General features: G+C 33.5%; 1 protein-coding gene across 2 annotated transcripts in view; it reads left to right on the top strand.

Moving 5' to 3' along the window:
• The window catches only part of LOC137925302 (mucin-3A), a 117,748-nt gene extending 95,241 nt beyond the window's left edge, over positions 1-22,507 (top strand). Inside the window, exons 1-16 of one of the 2 annotated variants that reach the window (XM_068768744.1) lie at positions 6,536-8,734; positions 8,848-8,976; positions 9,100-9,362; positions 9,879-10,008; positions 10,121-10,267; positions 11,211-11,333; positions 12,634-12,776; positions 14,363-14,476; positions 15,245-15,378; positions 16,594-16,690; positions 17,544-17,607; positions 18,444-18,600; positions 19,000-19,050; positions 19,146-19,230; positions 20,816-20,893; positions 22,188-22,507. In XM_068768744.1, the coding sequence (XP_068624845.1) occupies positions 6,571-8,734; positions 8,848-8,976; positions 9,100-9,362; positions 9,879-10,008; positions 10,121-10,267; positions 11,211-11,333; positions 12,634-12,776; positions 14,363-14,476; positions 15,245-15,378; positions 16,594-16,690; positions 17,544-17,607; positions 18,444-18,600; positions 19,000-19,050; positions 19,146-19,230; positions 20,816-20,893; positions 22,188-22,220 (3,912 nt within the window). In that variant the 5' untranslated portion in view covers positions 6,536-6,570 and the 3' untranslated portion in view covers positions 22,221-22,507. Of the gene's footprint in view, positions 1-1,328; positions 1,514-1,698; positions 2,029-2,718; positions 8,735-8,847; positions 8,977-9,099; positions 9,363-9,878; positions 10,009-10,120; positions 10,268-11,210; positions 11,334-12,633; positions 12,777-14,362; positions 14,477-15,244; positions 15,379-16,593; positions 16,691-17,543; positions 17,608-18,443; positions 18,601-18,999; positions 19,055-19,145; positions 19,231-20,815; positions 20,894-22,187 lie in introns of those variants that run through there. The other variant, XM_068768742.1, reaches the window with a different exon arrangement.
• Positions 22,508-23,904: the final 1,397 nt, after the last annotated feature.

The following is a 23,904-nucleotide window of genomic DNA, read 5'->3' as shown; positions in this document are numbered from 1 at the left end:
ATAAAAAGTGTTACAGTGATCGGATTTAGTTCAAATATGCGCCGTTTTGTTTGATAATCTGTTTCCATCTAGACGGCAACTTCATAATACCTCCCTCGTAGAAGCCCCCCTCCTTATTTGCGAAGAACTCGGACAGCCACTTTTCACAAACCTCTTTTGAGTTCAACTTTACACCACCAAGGGCGTTCGCCATGGACAGGAACAGGTGGTAATCACTTGGCGCTATGTCCGGGCTATATGGTGGATGTGATAAAACCTCCCATCCGAGCTCCCGTAGCTTCTGACAAGTCATCAACGAAATGTGTGGTCTGGCGTTGTCCTGGTGGAACACTACACCCTTCCTGTTGGCCAATTATGGACGCTTCTGGTCGAACGCCTGCTTCAAGCGGTCCAGTTGTTCGCAGTAAATGGTAGAATTAAGCGTCTGGCCATATGGGAGCAGCTCATAGTGGATGATTCCCTTCCAATCCCACCAAACACACAGCAAAACCTTCCTGGCCGTCAATCCCGGCTTGGCCACTGTTTGGGACGATTCACCGGCCTTCGACCACGACCGTTTTCGCTTGATATTGTCGTATGTGATCCATTTTTCGTCGCCAGTCACCATCCGCTTCAAGAATGGGTCGAGTTCGTTCCGTTTCAGCAGCATATCGCAGGCGTTGATTCGGTCCAGAAGGTTTTTTTGCGTCAAATTATGCGGCACCCAAACATCAAGCTTTTTTTTGTATCCAGCCTTCTGCAGATGGTTTAAAATGGTTTGGTGACTAACTCCCATCTCCTGGGCGATGTCACGAGATGCCACATGCCGGTCTAACTCGATGTAGTCCATGATTTGATCGGTATTTGTCGTCACAGGTCTTCCGCCGGCTGGCTTATCCATGGTGTCGTTTTCGCCGGCTCTGAATCGTCGAAACCATTCCTCCGCGGTTCGAAGTGATAGAGTACCATCCCCCAATACGCCATTAATCTCACGGAACGTTTCTCTAGCGGATTTACCTTTAACGAAGGAAAACTTTAAAATAGCGCGAATTTCGGCGTTAGTGAACTCCATGTTTACACGTCTATAACTGTTGAACGCAATATCCAAAATAATCATGCATAGCGTCGTTTTGTAGGTTATGTCAAGACCTTTCAAATTATGTATAGTATTGCCAGATACGAGCTCTGTAGCGCTTTGTACATAGCCGCGAAATTCAAAAGACAAAAAGGCGGAAGGGAGATATTTGACAACCTTTTATTTGTGTATCTTAAAGAGTAAGAATAAAAATTTCAATTATTGACGTGTTGTTGTTTTTAAAACTATTTGTAATAATATATTGATATTTCAGCCTTTAACACAAATGGTATTGTATTCGATAATTCTCCATGGAGGCCGGGAAGAGAGATGCCAATAGAACACCGAGAAATCTCTGATGATAATGAAAGAAAGTTGAAAAATGTTGCTACAAGGATCATGTCAAATGGAGTAGAGGTTTTGGTAAGGGACAAGAGTGCAGATGGAAAACATGAACAGGTAACATAATCATTTATTACAATTATTATAATTCGTAGTCACTAATAAAAAATAATTGTAATTTTTTTGTTTATCTTTGTGTTACTTTTTTGTTTAGTCACTAGTTTACTTTACGCTTAGTATATTACATGTTACAACTAATACATCATTCACTGCATAAATTTAATTTTATTGTGTTTTCTCAGCGAAAGTTTAAGTTCATTCATATAACATCTATGAAACCACCAAAAATTCACGCCAGCACATCATTATCGCCTAACAAGTCCTTGATATCATCAGCCGTCGCAACGGTTATTGATCATCAGCAAGTGAACGCTATGTTCCCAATAAAACAATTAATGCAGCACAATTACATAATCAAGACGTGTATGACTACTTACACATATTTAACAACGGTCGTACATAACAAGCGAAGTGCCATTTCGACCTTCGAGACTATAGTTTCAGTGATCACAACCGAGTCGTTGACCAATTTGTTCGCCTCAGATATATTAGGGGAGTTAAAGCCGACAAAAGTAAGATTTTAACCAGTTTGGGAACCCTGGTACACGATTTAGAGTCCTCAGTATTTAGAAATTGAAAACCCTTAACGGATTATATCAAAACCAAACCCAACCCGTAAAGGTTACTAATGCAATTGACTTTTATTTTAATTCCTTCGGTTTCATTATTTACCCTTGGGGTGTAATTGTAACAATTCCGATAATTACATGAAATGGTAACAATTCATTAAAATTAGAATTAACAATGTTATTAATCTAATTTCGTAAGCAGCTAGTAAAAACGAATCCACTGCATGTTTTCCAAATAATATAAAAAACCCTATTTTCCCTAAGTAGAATATGTTTTTTGAAAATATGGAAAATCATATTTTACTCTCGAATTACTGAAATAATTCTGTAAATGTTTTATAATGATACCTGAATAACGTCTTAAGCAAAGTTAGTAACAATCGAAAATAAAGCTACAATCAAAAGCTAGAATTGTTTTGGTAAATGTTTTTTGGTAAAAAGTTATTACGATGATCAATTCGTTAAATTGAAAATATTTCAAAATATTCCATTGACCTTATGGTTACGGAATTTCAACTACATTATAGCCCCTTTAACACAGATATATAAAATTAACCATATATTTTTCCTACGATAAAAATACTCTAATACTATATTATTTTACAGAACATTAACATTAAATTTATTTTTCAGGTAAAATTCATGGAAATTAAAACGATTCAGCCATCAATGCCGAGCAGCATGTTTGCTAGCAATTTTCCCAAAATTGACAAAAGAATTGATAATGAACATGAAAATATTCACAGTTTTGATTTGATTCAGCCTTCCGAAATAAGTCATTTACCGTGCTCTACTTCATGCTCTTGCAGCAACACTAAAACAGAAAGCTTAAAAACTAAATACACTAATTCAATGACGGCTCCTGAAAAGTATAATACCAAAACATCTAACGCCGGTTTTGTTATGGTAGAGGTTCGTCCAACGCAAAAAGAATCCCAAGATAAAAATAGTCAGTATAATCCATACGCGTCTGAAAACAATGTTCATTCAGCTCCAACAGACAAAATTGTAGAAAAATACACAGAAGTTATTAATGACTATTCAGAAGAAAATGATTCAAATTCTATTAAAGAAAGTGATTTACTTACAAACGAACAAGCTCCAGCACAATCTGCCACAGACAAAATATCTAATAAAGATCCTGAAAAAACGAAACCAGATAAACTGGCGAAGCCGAATAAAAATAAATTTGTTGTAGCTGATCTACTAAAGTTGGGAAGTTTAAGTATTAAAGGGTTATCACAATTAGCACCTGTGATTGAAAAAATGACAGACACTTTTATGAAAAGGCAAGAAGTAAATAGAACAACAACTACGACGACCACTACAACAACGACGACTGTTAAGCCTATTAAAAAATTAACACCTTATATCGCAAACAAAAGAGTTGACAGTGATTTAGACATTAAAAATAATAATTTTCCTATTTATATACCAATTGATGAAATGGAAACATCGGAATCCCAAATTGCATTTTCGAATGCTACTTTACATCAAAACTTTGCGTGGGCTGCGGAATTTAAGCACCCTAAATCTCATAAGTCGCCACCAAAAATAATTCACGAAAGTCCTCTAGTGAATGGAGGTATACCAATAAGTCCTGGGGATATTATTACTGCGAACTCTGATGTTATAGTGGGGAAGCCTGCTGTAGGAGGGCCGCTAACTTTGGCAGCAAGTGGAATAAAGCTTCAAAACTCGGTCAAGCCTCCTCCTATTGACAACTATATGTCAAATAGCGAACCATACGTGATAGCGGAAAACTCGCCTTTAAATGATCTGTCATTACCGACAACAAAATTCGACGACTCGTTTGATTTAAGACCTCCTAATTTACCAACAGACAACTTGAAGTTTAATAGAGATCAGCACAAGTCAGTTAATCAAAATAATCTCTATTATAAAAATAAAAACAATCCAGTATTAACAAGTCATCAGATGTCTTCTGAACCAACTAAAGATTTAAGTGTAGGAAATCATGGTAGACCTGCGTTTTTGGATTACATCCCGTCACTTACGATACCTGTTAACAAATATCCACTAGAAAAGCATGTCAACTTTCATCCGTTGGATGGAAATAAAAAAGATGTTATGCTTGACAATAGCCCTAGTTCTTCAGAAATAATAAGCACAAGTGTCACAACTGATGGTGAGTATGCAGTTTCTGCGAGTCCAGATATATTGAATAAACCTTTTTTGGTTGAAATACAGCCTTCAAGAGTTGCGAATGTATTAATACCTCATGGAAGTTCGACGGCGCTCGTTTTTGCCGGATCATCAGAACCGCATAAAACGGGAGAATATATTGATGATCCCCTTCCTTATCCTGAACCAGGTTATTTTGGAAGTTTTAGTATAGATGCACCTCAAATGACTAACGTCCATAATGTTGGACCTAACAACAAAAATTTTTATATGGAAACTCCGAATTCATCTTCAGATTACATGAAAAACATTTCTCGTATTCATCAACATCAACAAACTAGAAATGAGGTAAAAATAAAGTGGAATAATAATAACCGACCCACGGACTACAATAATTTACCTTCGCCTGTTAGTAATCAAAAGACAACTATACAAATAGGCCCACAGGTTATTTATAATCCTGATATGTATAAATCTGATAACCCGAAGTTCAGCACAGTTAGAGAGAGTGATAAATCTAAGAGTGGAAAAGAAATCATTGATAAAGAGTATGAAAACTTCTTGTCTGTTCCACCTCCTCCTCCATCTTTAAAGAACAACTTTAACCACGATAATCGAATAGACAATAATAAACCCTACAACCAGCGACCTATTGTTCATAGTCAACCAATCCAAGATATGAAAGTGTTTATGAACGTTCAACGTCCAATATCAAAGATAACGACACAAGAAAAGATACCGCCCAAGGTAACTTCGGAAGTTTATTATGCAGCGCAAGCTCCAAATGCTAAACCGACATCTATGTACACTGTTCATTTACCACCCACTCCTTCGCTGCATGGAAATACAAGAGTCAAGTTCGTGGATAGCAGTAACTTACAATTAAATAAAAATGCTCATTCTCATATTGACCAAGGATCTTTGGGTATATTACCTATGCCTGGTATAGACAATAAATCCCAGGTTCATGGCGACAGAAAAAATACAGGATACTCTATTACAGTAAATGGTGTTCGTAATGGAGCCAATAACGAAAAAGCTGGACAAAGCTATACTACGTCCAGTCCAGTAAGCTCTACTAATCGATTCAGTCAACTTAATACTGATATCCCCATTGGGACTAATATTGCTATAAAAGTTGTAGATGATCCTACAAGATTTGAAGGCTTGGATATACATAGTAATATTAAACCAGTAGTTAATTATAATGACTTTGGTCATAGACCTACCGATATTTCATTGAATAAGAGTCAAGGAAATAAAACTGATTTGTATAAAGAATTCGTTTCTGATTCACTATACAATAAAAATAATAACATTGTTCAAGGACATATTATAAAAGACGTGTATCCTTCTATTACACCGTCTCTAAATAGTCATGCCAATTTCCCTATGATAAATGAGTATGACACAACCACTCAAAAATCCGTTAAACAAAATAATAATCAAGTGGATTATATTAGGGTAACAAATGATCAAAAAAGACCAGCAAAATTAATGCCAAATACATTAACAAATTCTCATGGTTGGTACACGAGTTTATTTTTAAATGACAATAATATGAAAAATTTGAATAATATACAAGTCGAGGCTACGACTAGGAAAATAATACCTATTTCTAATGATTATAATAATGATAATATTCCTGAATTCGGACAAAAAATTGCAAGTATTGGTAAACCACCAATTTGGCAAAATAATCCTGTTTTTACGACTAATTTAAGTATAGGAAAACCATTTTCTAAAACGCAACAACACGGCGGTCAAAGTACCAGTACTCCAAAACCATCAATTGATAATAATTATAGGCCTAACTATTTCCCATCGAATTTCGAAATTGAGCAACCAACATACGATATTCCCATACGAGACAATAGTCAAGATACTACCACCGTAAATATTATTAAGTTAAATCCAATTGAGAATAAGTACACTTCGGAAACTTCTGAAGAAATTTATGATGGTGAAGAAGAAACTGAAAACGAAAGTGTCGATGGAGAAGTAAGCATGGAATCCATGACAATACCTATTGTGACATCTTCTAGTGAAACAGTTGGCAATGTGCAAAATATGGGAATACTGTCTCATAGAGGCCAAGGATTTGTACCACAAAAAAGTACACATGTAGATAAAAATGATAAATCGGATAATACTAATTCTGGCTCTCAAACTGAAAAACCTTTTAATCCTTATAACAACAGTCAACCTATTCAGTATAATACAATAAAACCGATCGAATACAATAAAAATACTAACATGAAACCTAGACCGTTTACAGTTAATACCATGTTACCTCTTGATCACCAGTTACAACAACCTCACTGGCAAATAAATCAATTGATGGAAAACTCTTCTAATGTGTCATACGAAGAAAATATGGATTTAAATCTAAGTACAGAAATAACTACTATACATAAACCTACACAAAGGGTTAATGTGAACTATACTAAAATAAGCCATGAAAGTGAAAAGATAAATCAGAGAGATAGCATTAAAACAGTTCCATATAATAAAACCCAAATAGTCAACGAAACTGCGAATATCATCACTTCTACTGTACATATTAAAGATAAAAAACCATTAGTAGTAGAGGTAACAGAAAAATCTAATTGGCCAACATTTACAATTACCGCGAATGCAAACAACACTCAGATTGACGATATTATTGACTTGTCACCTCCTCCTCCAAGGTTCGACTTCAATTATAAACCGTCTACCAAACCGGAAATTATAATGGGTATGAGTCCACCACCACCAAGAACACCGTCCCCAGGTAGAATTACACAAAGACCGCTACTACCATCTCGGCCATCTTTACCTCCACGAACACCACCACTGCATAGAACTCTACCACCAAGAACCTTGCCACCAAGAACACAACGGCCAAATCAATTACACATAATCAAAGATGAAATATCTACGTACAGACCGGCTTATGACATTATTAATAAAATAATTAGACCAAACATCAATTTACCCTCTTCACAATTAGTACCACCACCTATAGCTAAAGAAATTGAAGTGCAGCCATCAATGAATACTTTGTCCTCATTGATCTCTAACGTTGTTTTTCCTGCATCTTCATCTTCCAGTTGGATGACATCTGCTGGTATTGATTTTTCGACCAGATTTAATTTTGCTCCAACTTCAATACATTTTCTTCATACTACCAAACCTACAAAGCTTTTGGAAGAGCCTTACGATATTTCGTCCGAAAAACCAAATTATTCGTCTTCTTACGAAAACGAGTATTCCCTTGAGAACCTCGATGAGAACAGTTCTGAAAACTCTAACGTTTCAGATTCTAAAGATATAAGCTCTGAAGTAAGCATTGAGGCTTCTACAGAAGAATTTAACTCAAAAGACACTGTAAATGGTTCAACTCCTGTAATAAATAACAAATCATCTGATAAAGTAAAGGTTATTCCTTTAGGGAATAAAAATAGAACGCGAAAACCATATCCAATCCGCAGTGAAGACAAGAAGACAAGCACAAGCAAATTAAAATTGCCTTCTAAGCCGACGATTGCCATAAATCCGAGCAGAATTTATAATCGTCCTGAAATTTTATATCCGCCTAGGGTAACATCAATTCGAAACGTTCGTCCAGCACCTTCAAAACCTATAGTTGCCTACGCCACTCCAATCATAGAAAGCTCCGAATCATCAATAACAGACGATTACACAGGTTCAACTGAAATTTTACAACAAACTAATTTACCAACTTTAGTACTTCCTGAAATAAGTACTCTAGTTGAAAATGTCAATGCCCCGACCTTATCATTATCTAATATACCTATTAGTTTAAGCAGTGAACCTATACACCATGCAGGTAATGAAATAAAAATATCAGACGATATAATTCCAACCAAAACGGAATTTAAAACTACAGTTATTACTTTGACAAAAACATTGTCTGAGCCACCAAAAACAGTTTCTAGTATTGGTTACGTAAATTTGACACACACTTTAACAGTAACCCATACAGAAACTAGTCTGGTGAGCCAATCAGAAGGAGCTATAACACAAACTCTGATTGTTACAAATACCCAAACATCAACCATGATTGACGTTATAACTAAAATCCAGACAAAAGTACAGCCCACAACAATTGTCGAAACTGTAACGAAACATATACCTGTGCCTCAATTGGAACCAACGCCCGTTCTTGAAATAACAAAAGCCACAAGCGCTCTTGATGATATTTCTATGTCTTCTGAAGAGAGCGATAACTATATCGTTAAGGATAGTGATACAACAGAGATCATTCAAAAAATTGAACATGACGGAGAAAATGATAACGATACCTTCTTCGTTGTAATGAATAAGTCCCAAAATGGTGGTAAAGTTCCTCCTATAAACACAGATATTGAGACAGGGGATTATGATGGCATAACAAGAAACGAACAAGTAAATAGTAATGGCGTTTCACAAGTTCTGTTCGGTGAAATATTACTAGCAGGAACGCCATATCTAGAAACGACGAATGTTGTTCATCCACCTGGTAATTATTATTTTTAGTACTCCCCTTTTTGCCTATTTCTTTATTTTTTGAATGAAATGTAAAAAATTATAAAATGTACTTGTCTATGAAACGAATTTTTGAATGCCTTCTAGGATTTAGTAAAGAGTGTCATCCAGATTGTAAAGCTTCTAGAAATGAAAGATGTCAAAGGATTGATAGTCTGATGAAATGCGTCTGCAGGCCTGGTTTTGCACGAATGTTCCCTGATAGACCCTGTAAACGTAAGCAAGAAATCAATACATTTTTAACTATTATCATAAAGCCGCGGTCGCCTTTCAAAATTACTTTATGTAAGTGCTTTTAAAACCTTAATTTTGCAATCATTGTATTTCTTTTTTTTTTAGCTACGTACACGTATTCTGTGAAATTGGCTCTAAAGTCACAAGGCAAAGATAATCTTCAGTTCCATGAAAGTCTATCAGATAATTCAAGTAAACAATATGAAACGTTAGCCGTCGCAACCCATGAAGGCATTAACAGAATGATAATGCAATCAGACTTAAGAGATGTTTACCACGGCGTACATATAACAGGATTTTATCCTGTGGAAATGACAGATCCCTACGGCAAGACATACCAAGGTGTCATCAATGATTTCTATGTTCAGGTAATAACTACGAAATTGATGAAAATCTAAACTCAATTTTGATTTAACGTATGAACAAATTTTATTATATTTATATTGATTCATTATTTCTTTAATAACAATTATTATTGACTCGTATTGCTGAAGCTTAAATATGTTTGTTACTAGAAGAGAAAATATTTTTAATTGCATCTTACCTACATAATAATGTTACATAAAATAAAAGAGCTCATTGTTTTATTCAAAATAAAATATTATTCTATAACTTTAGAAAATATTTGGTAACAATTAATGCAATATTTGTTTTTTTTTTATTCTGGCCACACTTGTGTTGTTGTTTCACTATAAGATTTTTTTTTTGTTTTTCGCTTATCAAAATGTTTTTAAAGACTTTATATTTCTACTTTTCGTATTCTTTAAGCACAATTTCCACATTCTATCATTTTGTTATTTTCTATTTAACCTACTTCGGGATTTATGATGACAGATAAAGTAACTTCTGATTATAAACATGTTATGAATTTGTTATGTTTTAAGCTCTCAGACAATGCCCACGAGAGTCGATTAAAAGAAGTTATAGAAAAATATCTGCGAAACAATAACTACAGTCTTGGTGGCACTGATGTGTATGCGGCAGGAGAATTGATGGATAAATTGGATGTCAGCGGTAAGATTATTATCTTGTATTGTTAGTTTTGCACAATTATTAGTGTTATATTTTAGTGTTATTTAAATCAATATCAATGTTTTAAAAATAATGTTATTCAAATGTATTTTAGATTTCGACGAATGTATGAGTCCACAATTCCACGATTGTTCAGAACACTCGCAATGTTTCAATCTACGAGGTACTTATACGTGCAGTTGTCTAGAAGGTTACGCAGATCTCAGTGTCAATCCGATGTATCCAGGCAGAATATGCTCAGGTAGGTTATTATGGTTAAATTTAAGCCTAGTAAATTAGTTCTCGCTTCTTTTGTAACTTGTTGAACCAGCTACGGAGAGAGCTATGCCTGGGGTTTTTAACGAGATTGAATCAGGGATATGGAAATCCGTAGATGTACGAAAGTAACCAATAAAGTGCAGGGGATTGGTAAGTTAAAATGGTTGCAGCTGGCATAGAGGACACAGAACAGATAATATGCGTTTTCTTCTTTTCAAGACACCCATTGCAAGCTATTGAGATCGCCATGACGACCATTCTTACTCTGGCCGCATCCCGTGACTTCCAATGCCGTTAACTATGTTTTTGATCCGCCTAGTTGAGTGCTTACTCACGCTGTGTCCATTGGGTGACCATGAGCCACTCAAGAACATTTTTTGGCACAAATGGCCATTGGTTGCACAATTCTAAGATCTATGTTGATAACCTTGCTTCTTCTCATTTCTGATTTGGTCTTGCAGCAAAACTCTGATCATAGCTTTCTTTATTGCTCTTTGGGTTACTTTGAGCCTATTCTTAAGGCCCACTATAAGCAACCACATTAACTGATCCAATACTTATCACTGGCAAAACACTGGTCCAAAATTTTTCTTTTTCAGGTATTATTATTATATAGATTAGGGTCTGTAATGGAGATTATGGACTAATAAGTAAAAAATGTTCTGCCACAAGCTGTCTATTAGATGGATTATGAAGAATATTATAACAACTTTAATAGATTCAAAATTTAGATGTACCGCTTCTTATATTTTTTATAAATTAATGGATATTATATATCAAACATTTGTTGACACATTTTATAGACAAATGCCTGATATGACTATATGAGATTTCATTTCTTCCCTATCTATCTCTTCCTAATGTTTTTATTAATTTATTCCTGATGATTAAGTGATAATACTTAATATGCTATGTAAATTTTTCAGCTGAGCCTGTGGGATGCGAGCGTTGTAATTACCATGGAGCATGTTACTCTAGAGATGACCACCGTGTACTGTGTGAATGCTTCCAGTGGTATGCCGGCAGCAGTTGTCAAATTAATCTTAAAGGTAAATTATTTTTTTAAATAATAATAACTATAGTATCAAGTATATGAGTGGTGGCAATATAATTCACTCTAGTTTTAACAGTTTATTCTGCTATCTATTTAAAAGATAATTCTAAGGAATCTTAGTATCACTTCTTCATAAATTGCCGTCTTTTGACAAATGAAGTTCAGAATATCCAATAGAAGTTTGTCCAGTAAGCACTTAACCTTTGATTGTTTTTATTTGATTAACATTAGGACTTGGACTTTTTGGTTTCAACAGGTTTATCTTTGATATCAATTTAATTATTTAAAATTGAGTGACATCCAAAATTGACCAATATGATACAATCACAATCTCAGTGTGTTAACATTAATTTGCGAAAATTAAAGTAATTCTTACTTGAACTCTTACAGAAAATCAGACCTGTCATATAGGTTAGACTATATTTTTTAAAATGGCCCCTTTTTTTAGGGGTCTCTTGTTCCGGCTGCTTTTTGTAAGACAGGGATGTTACAAGTTCAATTAATAATTTTTTCAGGTACATTTTTATTTACATTTGTCTTCTTTCTTCTCTCACAATATCTTTCATGCTTTTTATTTTTATCCAGGTTAGGTTAGGTAAGCTAGGTTAAGTTATATTGCAGTACATGGCCGTAAGGGCCTGTAAGGGCTCGCATTGGTGGCCCTCTTACAATTTCTTGGCCGATTTATTTTTGGTTAAGTCAACAATTGAAATTAATGCAGGGATGTGCTTTTATGTCCTTCTGGTTTATTAATTATAGACCTTCCAGGATTGCAGCTGTGGTACTGTAAAATGTTGGATAGCCTAAAAATGTGAAGCTTCTGACTGTCATCTGAGGTTTTGGTTTAGTATGGTTATAGTCAATGCCATATTAAATCAAATATCGACCACTGGCACGAGATCTTTACGGGAAAGAATTTAAAAGAATATAAAAGATATTTTATTATTAACAGTATAAGAAGGAGTCCTAGTTTAGATAACAGATGTTGAAAGAAGGCCTTAGTGGTTTTATTTAGTGGAAGGCTTGCATACACCAACCATTTTTGCAACCATGAATGTATAGTGTTATATATAAGACTTTCTCACAAATAATTGTCTATTGAAGAACCTTCTTTAATCATGAAGATGCGGTGTGGCATGAGGTGCCTAGTCTCCATTGTACTCGGGAACCAGGATGATGGTTCATCTGCTGTTACACTTTTGTGATGTTGATGTGTGATGAAGAAATTTCTTCATCCAGTGTGTTCCGTGGCGTTATTCTATTAATACATAAGTATTTTTTTATTTATTTCGCAGTGGTGTTGATTGCCTTGGTGGTGCTAGGAGCACTACTCACAGTGGTTCTGGCAGTGTGCGCCGTGGTTGCATGCTCCCGCCGTCCTCGTCCCCAGCAGCGATCAATCGTCGCATGCATACAAGGCATGCCGAGCTTGCATCAGGTAAGACAATGCCTTTTATTATATTTTATACTGTTTAGGACCCATTTCAAAGTATGAAATTTGGATTTGCATCACTTCTTCGAATATAACTTTAGCCTTCTGTGAACAGCCACAATAACAGTACTTAAATTATTAGAAGCCAGTTATTACAAGTAGTGGTAGTCCACTGGTATAAAACTGAGACTTGTAACTATATGTCGCGGTTTGATTCCCCAGATATAATCTTGTATAATTCACACTGTGGATATTAGATATAGGATTACCACTGTTCATAAACAAGTTTCCAGAGGATTTTCTGTGTACCATAATACCACACTGCGATCGCCTACCCGCCTGATAAACGTGGCGATTATGGTATATCCGTCCATATATATTTTTGGGGGAGGCTTATGCCTTGCAGTGAACCAAAACAATGAAGTGATTATTTCTAATATGGTAATTATTGCATTAACGAACACAATCGTGAATGGCAGATTTAATTTTCTGAATAAGAACATAAGAAACTTTGTGGATCTCTCAGTTCATCAGCATTAAGTCTGCAAAGAGTATAATATATATGGTTATTGGTTATAGGCGTAACAGCTTTAAAGGTGTATAGCTATAAGTGAATAAAATATTACTTTTGAATTTGGAATCTGTCATTTTTATTTGATAGTTCATTGTGTTTTTTTTTTGTGGTAATATATTGTATAATTATATTAAAATGTAATGGGTAATAAAGAGAACCGAATTGCTGTGATTGTAGGTGTAGGCGCTCAACAAAATTTTTGAAAATCATGTATATGTTTGGTATTAGTCAAATTTGAATACCAAACAAATTGTATACCGTGGCTATTGACAGGTACAATGAAAACTATCTTTATGACAGAAAACGATTTGGCCATCCTGTCCGAAAGCAAAACATTTTATCTTGGGAGATGAAGAGAACACCTAGGACCACGTCTCGTATTTAAAATGAAGGTAGTTTAAGCTCTTAAACAATGGTCAATAACCAAGAATGGTCCTTTCAGCAAGACTCAATACCTTGGTCATAAAGCTTGATCAAATCATGGTTTGAAACAAACACTTCGAAAGTTATCAGAAGAGCTGGACAGTCTTAAGATTGAACTTTATCTAGCCTAATTTTAATCTGCTTGATCATGATTTATGGGCAAATTCTAAATCTGAGTAAGGCTTGATCTAAGTGCTATATTTTCATAAGAATTTTCCAATAGAAAGAGTGCATGTTCTACTGATAACTGGCATCAATGCAATGCCAATGGAGACCACTTCGAATAAGCATTTTTTTTATATGTTTAAAAGTTATTAAGTTAGATTTAACTTAAGTGTTAAACTAAAATACTGTAATAATAAATGTCACGTACAATAAAAAATGTTGCTCTTCTTTGTTATATTTATGGCAAGACCAAATGATAAACTAAAACATCAAAAAAAAATCTTGACAACTATACATAAATAAATAATAAATACATATGAGCGATAAATACAAATCTGCACAAGACTCACTAAGACTTGTATAAAGGGAATGGTAGTCTTAATATATAATATGAAATAAACCCACTAATTTATATGTTCTGCAATTTCAGGGTGCGACACCTTCAAAGCAGAGAGCAGATCGTCGGGCACTCATTAATGACCGGACGGAGTCTGGTGACGCGTCTAGTGTTCAGAATGCGTCATTGCCTTACTTACCATCTAAGGTATACGTACTTATATTTTTCTTCAAATTATATTTGAACCAAGCTTACTACTTTTTAAAGAACACTTAAACTAGTAATACATAATGAAATTCAGTAGGCTACAACTTTGCTGATATCAATTATTTATGTATATTTACATAAATAAGGTATTTCCATCTATGTGGTTACTCACCACTACATATCGAGGACCATCAGACTAGAGAATATTCCTTTCATCAAGCACATTTCAGCTAAGAACGGATTTCCCGAAATAAGACTTTCAAGGAAGTTTGAGGGGGTGTTAATTAAGTTCGGGGAGAGCGGAGGACAGCCTATTATTTATGTAAGCATGTATCCGAAATAATACATAGTAAGTTTTAGAATTTTACGGATATACATATTAAAAATATCCAAAACTAGCCAAAGCATAAAATTTAGCCATAGCACTCCGCGTGTATGAACTTAGTGAAAAAAAAAGGATAAATCAGTTACACACATTGCGCCTCACTATGTAGTGAAAGTATGTAATTTGACGTAATCTTTAGTCTGACATCTGTTCGGATGTAAGACCTTAGGTCTCAGACAGAAGAAACTGAAGGGGACCGCAGAAATGTTTAGTAGGTAGAAAATGCCTCCGATTAAGGTGCCTTATGTTCGCTGTTATACTTTATAAGTGTTTGAATAAAGTAATAATACGTAAATGATAATGGTTTGAACACTACAAAATACTATTTAATATAAAAATATTAATAATTTTATATAGTTAATAATACTCATGACGTGTTACAGCGTCCGTCGTCGAGCAAGAAGTGCGCTGCGATGTCGGATCCACCTGCGCATGCGCCTCCGCCTCCGCCCCCCGCGCCCGCCGCACCAGCCGTCATCATACCACGCGCGCGTCTCCACCCACATCATTCCGACAGGTAAATGAATACACTCACATGTACTCTCTCTCTCTCCTCAATTAATTTCTTAATATTTGATATTGACCCCAGTGGTTCCCAGAGCGCAACCCTAGAGAAAATCAAAAATAATTGATATTCACAATTCCTAAACGAAGGTCCACGAAAATTTATTGGCTTTCGATAGTAAGGAACAAAAATGTTGGCCTGATTTCAATTGTCAACGTAAGAGAGGTAATAATTAAAATTTCAGTGTCTGTTGTTAAAAATGGCATATTTCATATTCTGCTGTATGTAACGCATGTTCAGATTTGCTGAAAGTCGCAATGCAACTTGTGGTGTTAGTGTTGCAATCTTAAAATTATTGGATTCTTCACGACTTCACCATATACGAATGTCAAGAATAAAACGCAATAACGCAAATTTACATACTTATATGTCTAATTTAAAAAGTATACTGCATTTATGAAAAATAACTGTAGTTCACCAGAATCAGTTAAATTTTAAAGTGCTATATGAGAAAAAAGGTTTGAGAAACTGGCTTATAAACTCATGGTTGTCGAAGCCAAAATTACGAGTAGGAATCTGTTATATTTCATTCTTAAAATAGTTTTAAATCATTCAATCATACAATTTTCTCCGATCTCATCAGTATAGGTTAGTTACACTAAATATTTTTACTAGATTTATCAGTCAACTAGATTCTTATGACGTATTAAGCTGACGCTTCACAATATGATAGGACATAAAAGTCTGATTTCAGTCTGATTAATACTCGAGACGGGTTTAGCATTCTAATTTGAGAACCCAGTGGGCTCATATTATAGTTATGTACCTCCGTTACTGAGAAACATCTAGGACTATATGTAATCAGTATCCTTGTTACGTACGTCGTATCCTTTATTGGAAATTTGTCGCGAAAAATATATTACGCAATTAGTGTCGGTCTTCGGCAGTGTATTTCTTAGATTGATGTGATATGGAGTAAGGTTTGAACCAGCGCATGTTGTCACCGTCCACTTTTCAAGTGTTCAAAAGTTTTTCCAAGTTTTCACCATCTTTTCTTGCTATGTGACCGAAAAAAAATCCAAGCTGTGGCGGAAAGGCGAGTGGACGCTTTCGGCGAGTTCCATCAGTATCGATATTCCAGTTTTACTAGCATCAGCAAATGCAATTAAAAGTAAAATTAAGTAAATTTATAAATAAGTGGATTATTCACCATCAATTGTTTACCAGCCGTGACAACCTGGCGAGGAAGAGAAGCTTGGAATTGAGCAGCGAAGCCAAGCTCATCAGCTACCTCGAATCCGGGGCCACGGTGACTAACGACGAAGTAAGTTCATATTGTTTTTATTGCAACTTTTTTATTTCTTGTTAACAGTTTAATAAAACAGAAAAAATAATATGTCATAGTGTGCTAAAACAAATTTGTGTTATACATACCTAAATAAAGTTACAAAAGGAAAAGAAATCCTTTGACATTGCTAAGATTTATAAATTGTTCTTAAAAATTTTACTTTGCTATTACGAAGCTTGAAGATATTTCTTGGAAAGTTTGCGTGTCATGTATCTCTTTTAGTTAGCCAAAATATACCTGGACTCCTTACAAACACACTTTATAAGCTAAAAAACAAATTATATTTAATGTATATTTATGGGTAATGTGTTTGACTAAAGCTCTTTCTGCACTTTATTGTTTGACCGTATTACATTTGGAAATAAAAACTTATTCTGCTATAATATATTATTTAATTAATCTACATACCTATACGTAACTTACGTTCGCGACTGGAAACGAAGCCATGTATAGGTGTTAGATCAAAGACGCTTTCAGTATGCTCAGACTATTTATTCACTTTTTACAGATATTTGCAAGTCCTTCTTTTAATCGCAGGTTGAACGTTTCCAAAATGTTCTCTTCTATCGCCTATTAGATACGTATCTGATCAAAATAGATCTTTATTCGACTAAAGTAATCATTTTATCAAACTTTGGTTTTGATGGTTCCAGCAGGGAATATCAAATTTTGAATTTCTATATATATAATTATAGTTTCATAGATAGCAAATCTTGTAATATATGTATACAAATACACATTACCTATAACCTTCACAGTTTAATGTAATAATTATGAAAAAGATAATTTATTTTGAATAGGTAATATTAATGTATTTTTTTTATTTTAGATGAGAAGGAAACATAGCATGGAATCATCTTACAGTGCGCAGAAAGATCGACATAATAAACAAGGTATATTTTGATGAATATGTGAATATAAAGTATTATGGTATTAATAATTTACATAATGGTTTATATATTAATAACATATATAATAATATCTTTAAAATTTTCATAAATTTATATGACGTTAACAAATTGAGCTTCCCTACAACCTGACAAACCCGTCGAGATTTAGGAACAGCCTGCAAAGGCCTTTTTTGTGATCACTTCTAGAAATGTTCTTCATACAGTAGTAAGAGGATTTCGTTCCAAAGTTGTATTGTTACTTAAATCCGGCTATAAACAAGTATATAGCGGCCCATGCCAAGGCTTCGTCAATAGTCATTTGTGCCCCGGCAGGGCAAACCAAATAAAAAGTATTAGTTACACTAATATTATAACTAGTTTTTTTTTTATAAATTTTATTTTATTGTATTAAAATAGTGAGGCATAACATGTAAGTTTATAGCAAAAACGAACACAGTTACCAACAAAGAATTTTCTATTTCAATTAAGTATTGACAAAGTATAAAAAAGTGGTTAGGTTTTAAATTCTAATTTTTTTTGCTTGACCTAACAAATGTCAAGTTTATACAGGGAAATTTATTATTTATTATAGGCATAAAAGCTTTAAAAATGCGTTACACTTATGACACCTGTTTCCTATGACCATGTATAAAATGATCACTCTGAAATATGTTACATTATGATATATTTTCTAATTCTGATACGCAGTATAAAGTTAGCAGGGACAAATAGTAAATAATAATAAATCTTATTATTTAATAACTCTAATACTTTTGAAATTTTAAAAAGTAATAAGCAATCATTAAGTTTCTGTGCTGTATATACAATTTACAATCCAGGAGCATTAATATCGGCCGGCTTCAAAGTCTCGACCACGATAAGGCCAGACGAGACCGGTATGGAGCGAAAGGAAGACAGAGATGACCTGTCCTCTATCAACAAGACAGACATCGACGGAGAATTGTCAAGATTCAACACACTGAGGAAGTCATATAGGTATTGATTACGAATTCAGGTAATGTCGTAACTAATATGGAGCCTTAAAATGGCGCATGTTGTCAAAGATTATGATAGTGGTTGGTACTGGTACTTATCTACATAAGAGATTAATTTTTGATAGACATTACAGTTTGTTCTTAAGTTTTTATACTCTCGTATCAAGTTAACAGTTATATTTAACTAATTATTTATTAAATAAAAATATAGCATATAGTTTTTTAAGAGTATTGCAATTAGCTTTGATGAGTATCCCAATTTGTTCTTCGGTATAGAAATTAATTAATTACTTTAGGAACAATAATTGATTTAGGAACATTTAAATCTTGTTCGCTGCATGAAAAGAAAAAGAAGATTAATTGTATAATTTTATTTAATTGTTTTCCTTTTAATGTCCAGTCAAGAAGATATGTCCGAATGGACAGACGCTGAGAGAAGAATTGGAGAGTTGTAAGTGTGCTTGTTCGACATTTTTTTTTAATAAAATATTTATCATACACATAAAAACACAAACATAGCAAAGCACAAGTAACCTTTTTTCGCAGAACCCTGTCTGAAGCGAGGTCTGTGGGCGGAACACTCCCCGCCAGTACCGGCAGAGCTGCTTCTTCAACGCGCTTGACGCATCAGGTAATATTACAACAAAACTGCACAACCGTAATATTACAACAATGTAGCAGTAACATTTTTGCAAAACTACTTACCAACAATATTTAAACAAAAATACACGCAACAGTAATTTAGTAACATAACCATGCCACATTAATTTGACAACAAAATTACACAACAGCAACATTTGAATATAACTACGTAATAGCAATATTTGAACAAAATTAGGCAAAATTAAGATTTGGACATGCCTATTATTGAAAAAAGTAATGTAACATATCCCATAGTAAAGTTGCAACAAGATTAAATAAAAGGGACAATTTAACAAAATAACATAATAGTAATGTTATAACAAAAATACACAACAGTAACATTTCTAGTAAGACAAAACTACAAAAATAAAAATACAATAAAAATCGGTAATGCTGCAATGAAGTTAAACAGTAACATTACAACAAGGCTACCCAAAAATAACAACAATAAAGTGACACAAAAGGAACATTTGAATTTTGCTACATAACAGCAACATTTGAACAAAACTACAATATTATATATAATTTTAATTTTGCAAATATACAACAGTAAAATTACAATGAAATTAAACAGTTATAACAATAAAACAAAACTAGATAAAGTAATAACAACAAAATTACATTAAACTACACAACAGGAACATATGAATGTAACTACACAACAACAACATTTGAACAACGACAACAAAACTAAATAATAGTAACATAACAAAATCACATAACAATGACATTCTCGAATATCATTATGTATTTGCAAGGAATTTTGAATGCACATATGTAATAATTTTAGTGAATTGTGAAATCATAAACATTGACTATAAGCAAAATTGATATTTTTCTCACTAAAACTGCATGTACATTTTTGTTTTATATTCGTATCTATGCACGTTCCTTCTTATAATATTTCAAATCTTACTTTGTAGATTTTCATTATTATTAGATTGTTTTTTTTAATTTGAATAATTTCAATATAATTTAATTTTATTTCATGTTCGGACATAATATCGAAAGACGTTTAGCCACCAAAAATGTCAAGGGAAACAAAAGACTTTCAACCAAAAAATTTTCGTATAGCTTATGTTAATTTGATTTTGTTGTTCAAGTTACACTTAGAGTTATATTTAAATTCATAGGTAGCATTCAAATTACAAAAAGTATATCCTTATTTGTATTTCGTGTTGAGGCTGTTTATAGATACGCATCAGAGATTTGTTATAAGTTGCGAATTTTTTTTTTAAATTTTATTCTGTTTTTATGTACAAGTTACAGCTAGTATATAGTAGAAGACTATTTAAAAGTTTTGACTGAAAGCAATACACTTAGAGTTAAGACATTTCAAATTGGTTCAAATTGGTTATAGTCTAATTAAAATTTAAGATTATAAATGAGCACGAAAATTACAAAATTCTGTATTGTATAAACTAATGTACAGACCGAACATCAAAAACAAAATTAGTAAAATATATTGTGATGTGTCTTTTGGCAACATGTCCTTCGAAATAATGTCAGGTTACTAATCGGAAGTATGTAATTTATTTAATCTGTAATATCACTATTCGACCACTGTTATTCAGGAGGCAAACACGATGGCTGAACGAGATCTGGGCTCCACGTTCCTTTTACCGCACGTGCATCTCTATAAACCTGACCTTGTGGGTATTCTTGCACGATTCTATTGCACTAAAACTAACTTTTAAATCCTATACTAAAAAGTACTAAAACAATCTACACTCGTTGTCAAACCAATACATGTTATATACAACAATAAATGAGAATAAAAAACATGCAGGTGTTATGTTTGTGATGAATATAGGCATCATAAGAAGCCTCAAGTTCATCCAAAGAGCAACGGAGTAATATAAAACAGTTCAAAGAAATACAAATGAAAATATTGTTAGTAAAATAATCATAATAGTATAAAAAAAGATAAGAAATTTTAGTGCATGTAGCAAATATTGGTTTGACAACGGTATTCGGGCTATTTTGTCATGCCGAAATGTTTTAAATTTTAAGAGTATTTTAGTAAAATAGACAATTAAACTAATTATTTGGACATTTTGTTCTGTTGTTATATCCTTAAGTAGTTTCCTTAAATAGAGATAATGTTTTAATTTAAATAATTTCTAAGTTTATTTATACTGTATACGGACGAAGTAACCAAGGCTAAGTGTTTGTAAGTGTTATAGTCTATAAATATTTAGCTTCTTTTGGTTAATAAAGTAGCAGTTTTAGTATAACATGGATTCGTACGGGTGCCATGTGCAAAGTAGGGAGTGGGGGCCGGGGAACGGTAAGACAAGCATATGAAGGGAGGCCTTGAAATTTAAGCATCTTCCAAGCTGTCCTGGAATTCGCATATGTAGTGGGTGTAAAAGTCTACGTCCGGCAGTGGTCGTGGGGTAACTGAAATGATGTTGATAATTTAATAAAACGTCAAATGTCATATTGTGTATATGTGTAAACTTGTTTGCCCACCGGTGTAATGTCAGAGTATAGATTAATCATCACAACATTCTGCGGTAAAAACCTTTTGCAAACCTTTAGATGAATCTTGGCAATGTCATAATCATCATTTCAGCTATGCGACGTCCACTTTTGGACAGTCTTCTCATAGATTTCTAACAGGACCGGTTGGAAGAAGCCAGCATCCAGGGTCTTATGACGACCTTAACCAGGCCGGACAGACAACTTTATGTGTGGACGTCTTTCGCTGCGCTTGCCAGACCTTGGTCTCCTCTCCAGATCTTTGTGGTTATCAGTTATGCGCTCTAAGCGATTTGCCTATTGCCACTTCAACTTACCAAGCTGGACTTTCGTACGTTTACATACATTTCTAATTTGTTCTGGTAAAGAAATCCTTTTATCGTAGAACCTGAAAGTCTCTGTCTTCTGTACCATAAAACTAACTCTTGATTATGTATCCAACTTTATTCGTAATTTTTTCAGACGAGCGAGACGTCGGAGTTTGATTCGCTGTAAAGAAGCTCAAGATATTTTTATTTATAGTTTTAATAATTTAATATTTAAACGAGAAAATCGGTTATATTGATGTCAATGTGAAGATGTGTGTACAAAACAATGTCCTTTTTAAAAAATATCCCCATTTTAAAGTCCAATCAATTTAAAATGTATTATTGTAAGATTCAGTTTAAACCGTAAAAAATATACCACCAAAGTACAGTTATTTTTAAATTAGTCAACACTATCCATAGAATTCATTAAAACTCATCTCATTTCAAATACAAAAAAATAATGTTTACGAATGCCATAATATGAGTAGTTTGTAGTTCATAAGTGATTGTATGAAAATAATTTGAATGGGAAATCGATTTTATTGTAAATTTTATTAGAATAGCATTCGCTCATACGATTTCTTGTTTGAAGAGTTTTCATATATATGTATTTATTAGAAGTGTACTATTTATTTGGCGCGATTCTTTATAGGTAAATAAGTATAATTGAATAAAGTATTATTTACGTTATTTTATAATATATAATAAGTGATTTTATGGAGGCTGAAATGCATTTAAATGTGTCTGTGAGAAAAATCAGTACATTTTCTATTTACAACGATCACTAATTTTATCTTTACACTTTTATTTGGAAAATAGATACATAGACTTTTTTATAGTTGCTCTGTGAAACGACAATCATTTACGATGTACTAAACGGGATAAATCGTGTACCAAACTGACACAGCGTGTACAGGATGTTTGGTTGTCGATGTACAATTTGGATGCTTATTTGTCAGTAAAAACAGCCTGTATAAATGTGATCCCTTTGACAAGCCAATAAATTCCAGCAGTACAAAATCTGCAGGGACAGATAATAAACATTCGTTAATTTTAATAGAATTTCAAATTGCTAAAACGTTTTTAAGTATATTATCATTACGTTATTGATTGTTTCTGAAATCATTGATTTTTAAATAAGGTACACATTAGCTACATATGTTTACAACTTTAAAGATTTTACATCTATAACCAATAATATTGTATATGAGATAGTTTAACAAAATATTCGAATTACAAATTCTCGTACATTTTGTGGTTGTGCATGTCATTGTTTAAGCATGTAAAGTGCTATTAGAACATGGTATAGAAACTTCTAAAGTAACATGATCCGACCTGGGATTTCGAAAAATATACTTTTATTTTTTTATAGTATCATTATTGTATTGTATTCGCTGGATAAAATATTAACCAAAAACTTCATTACTTTTGTTTCTGGTTGGTAAAGATGTGTTTAAACGGGGGTAAAATGTTAGTCTACATTTGTCGTTTGCACGGAGCGGACGCGTTGCTTTGGTCTTGCGTTATTCCTGTTTGCCCCACTATTTAGTGTGTGTTTTTGTTAATATCTTGTAATTTCATTACGAAAAATTATACGAAAATGACAGAGGGCGATAATTACGAATTAGAGGAATGTAATATATAGCAGGGTAGGCCAAGCTCTTTCATTGCAATTGAATACGCATTTAGAACACGCCAAAGCATGTTTATTTTTACAAAAGTCATATCTATTGAAATTATTTAAACTGGAATACGAAATACGTGTATTTAAGTTAGATATAATTTCACATGTATATGTCAGTACTCCTAATAATACTTAAGATGCCGGTTAATAAATTATGATCGGCATTTAGACTTCGCTAATCTTATAG

Source organism: Battus philenor, unplaced genomic scaffold, assembly GCF_028537555.1.
Source record: "Battus philenor isolate CCGP_79_NKW_IND1 unplaced genomic scaffold, ilBatPhil1.0.hap1 SCAF_26, whole genome shotgun sequence".
Lineage (NCBI taxonomy): Eukaryota > Metazoa > Arthropoda > Insecta > Lepidoptera > Papilionidae > Battus > Battus philenor.
The sequence above is the reverse complement of the archived record's forward strand: the minus strand, read 5'-3'. Positions and strand labels throughout refer to the sequence as shown.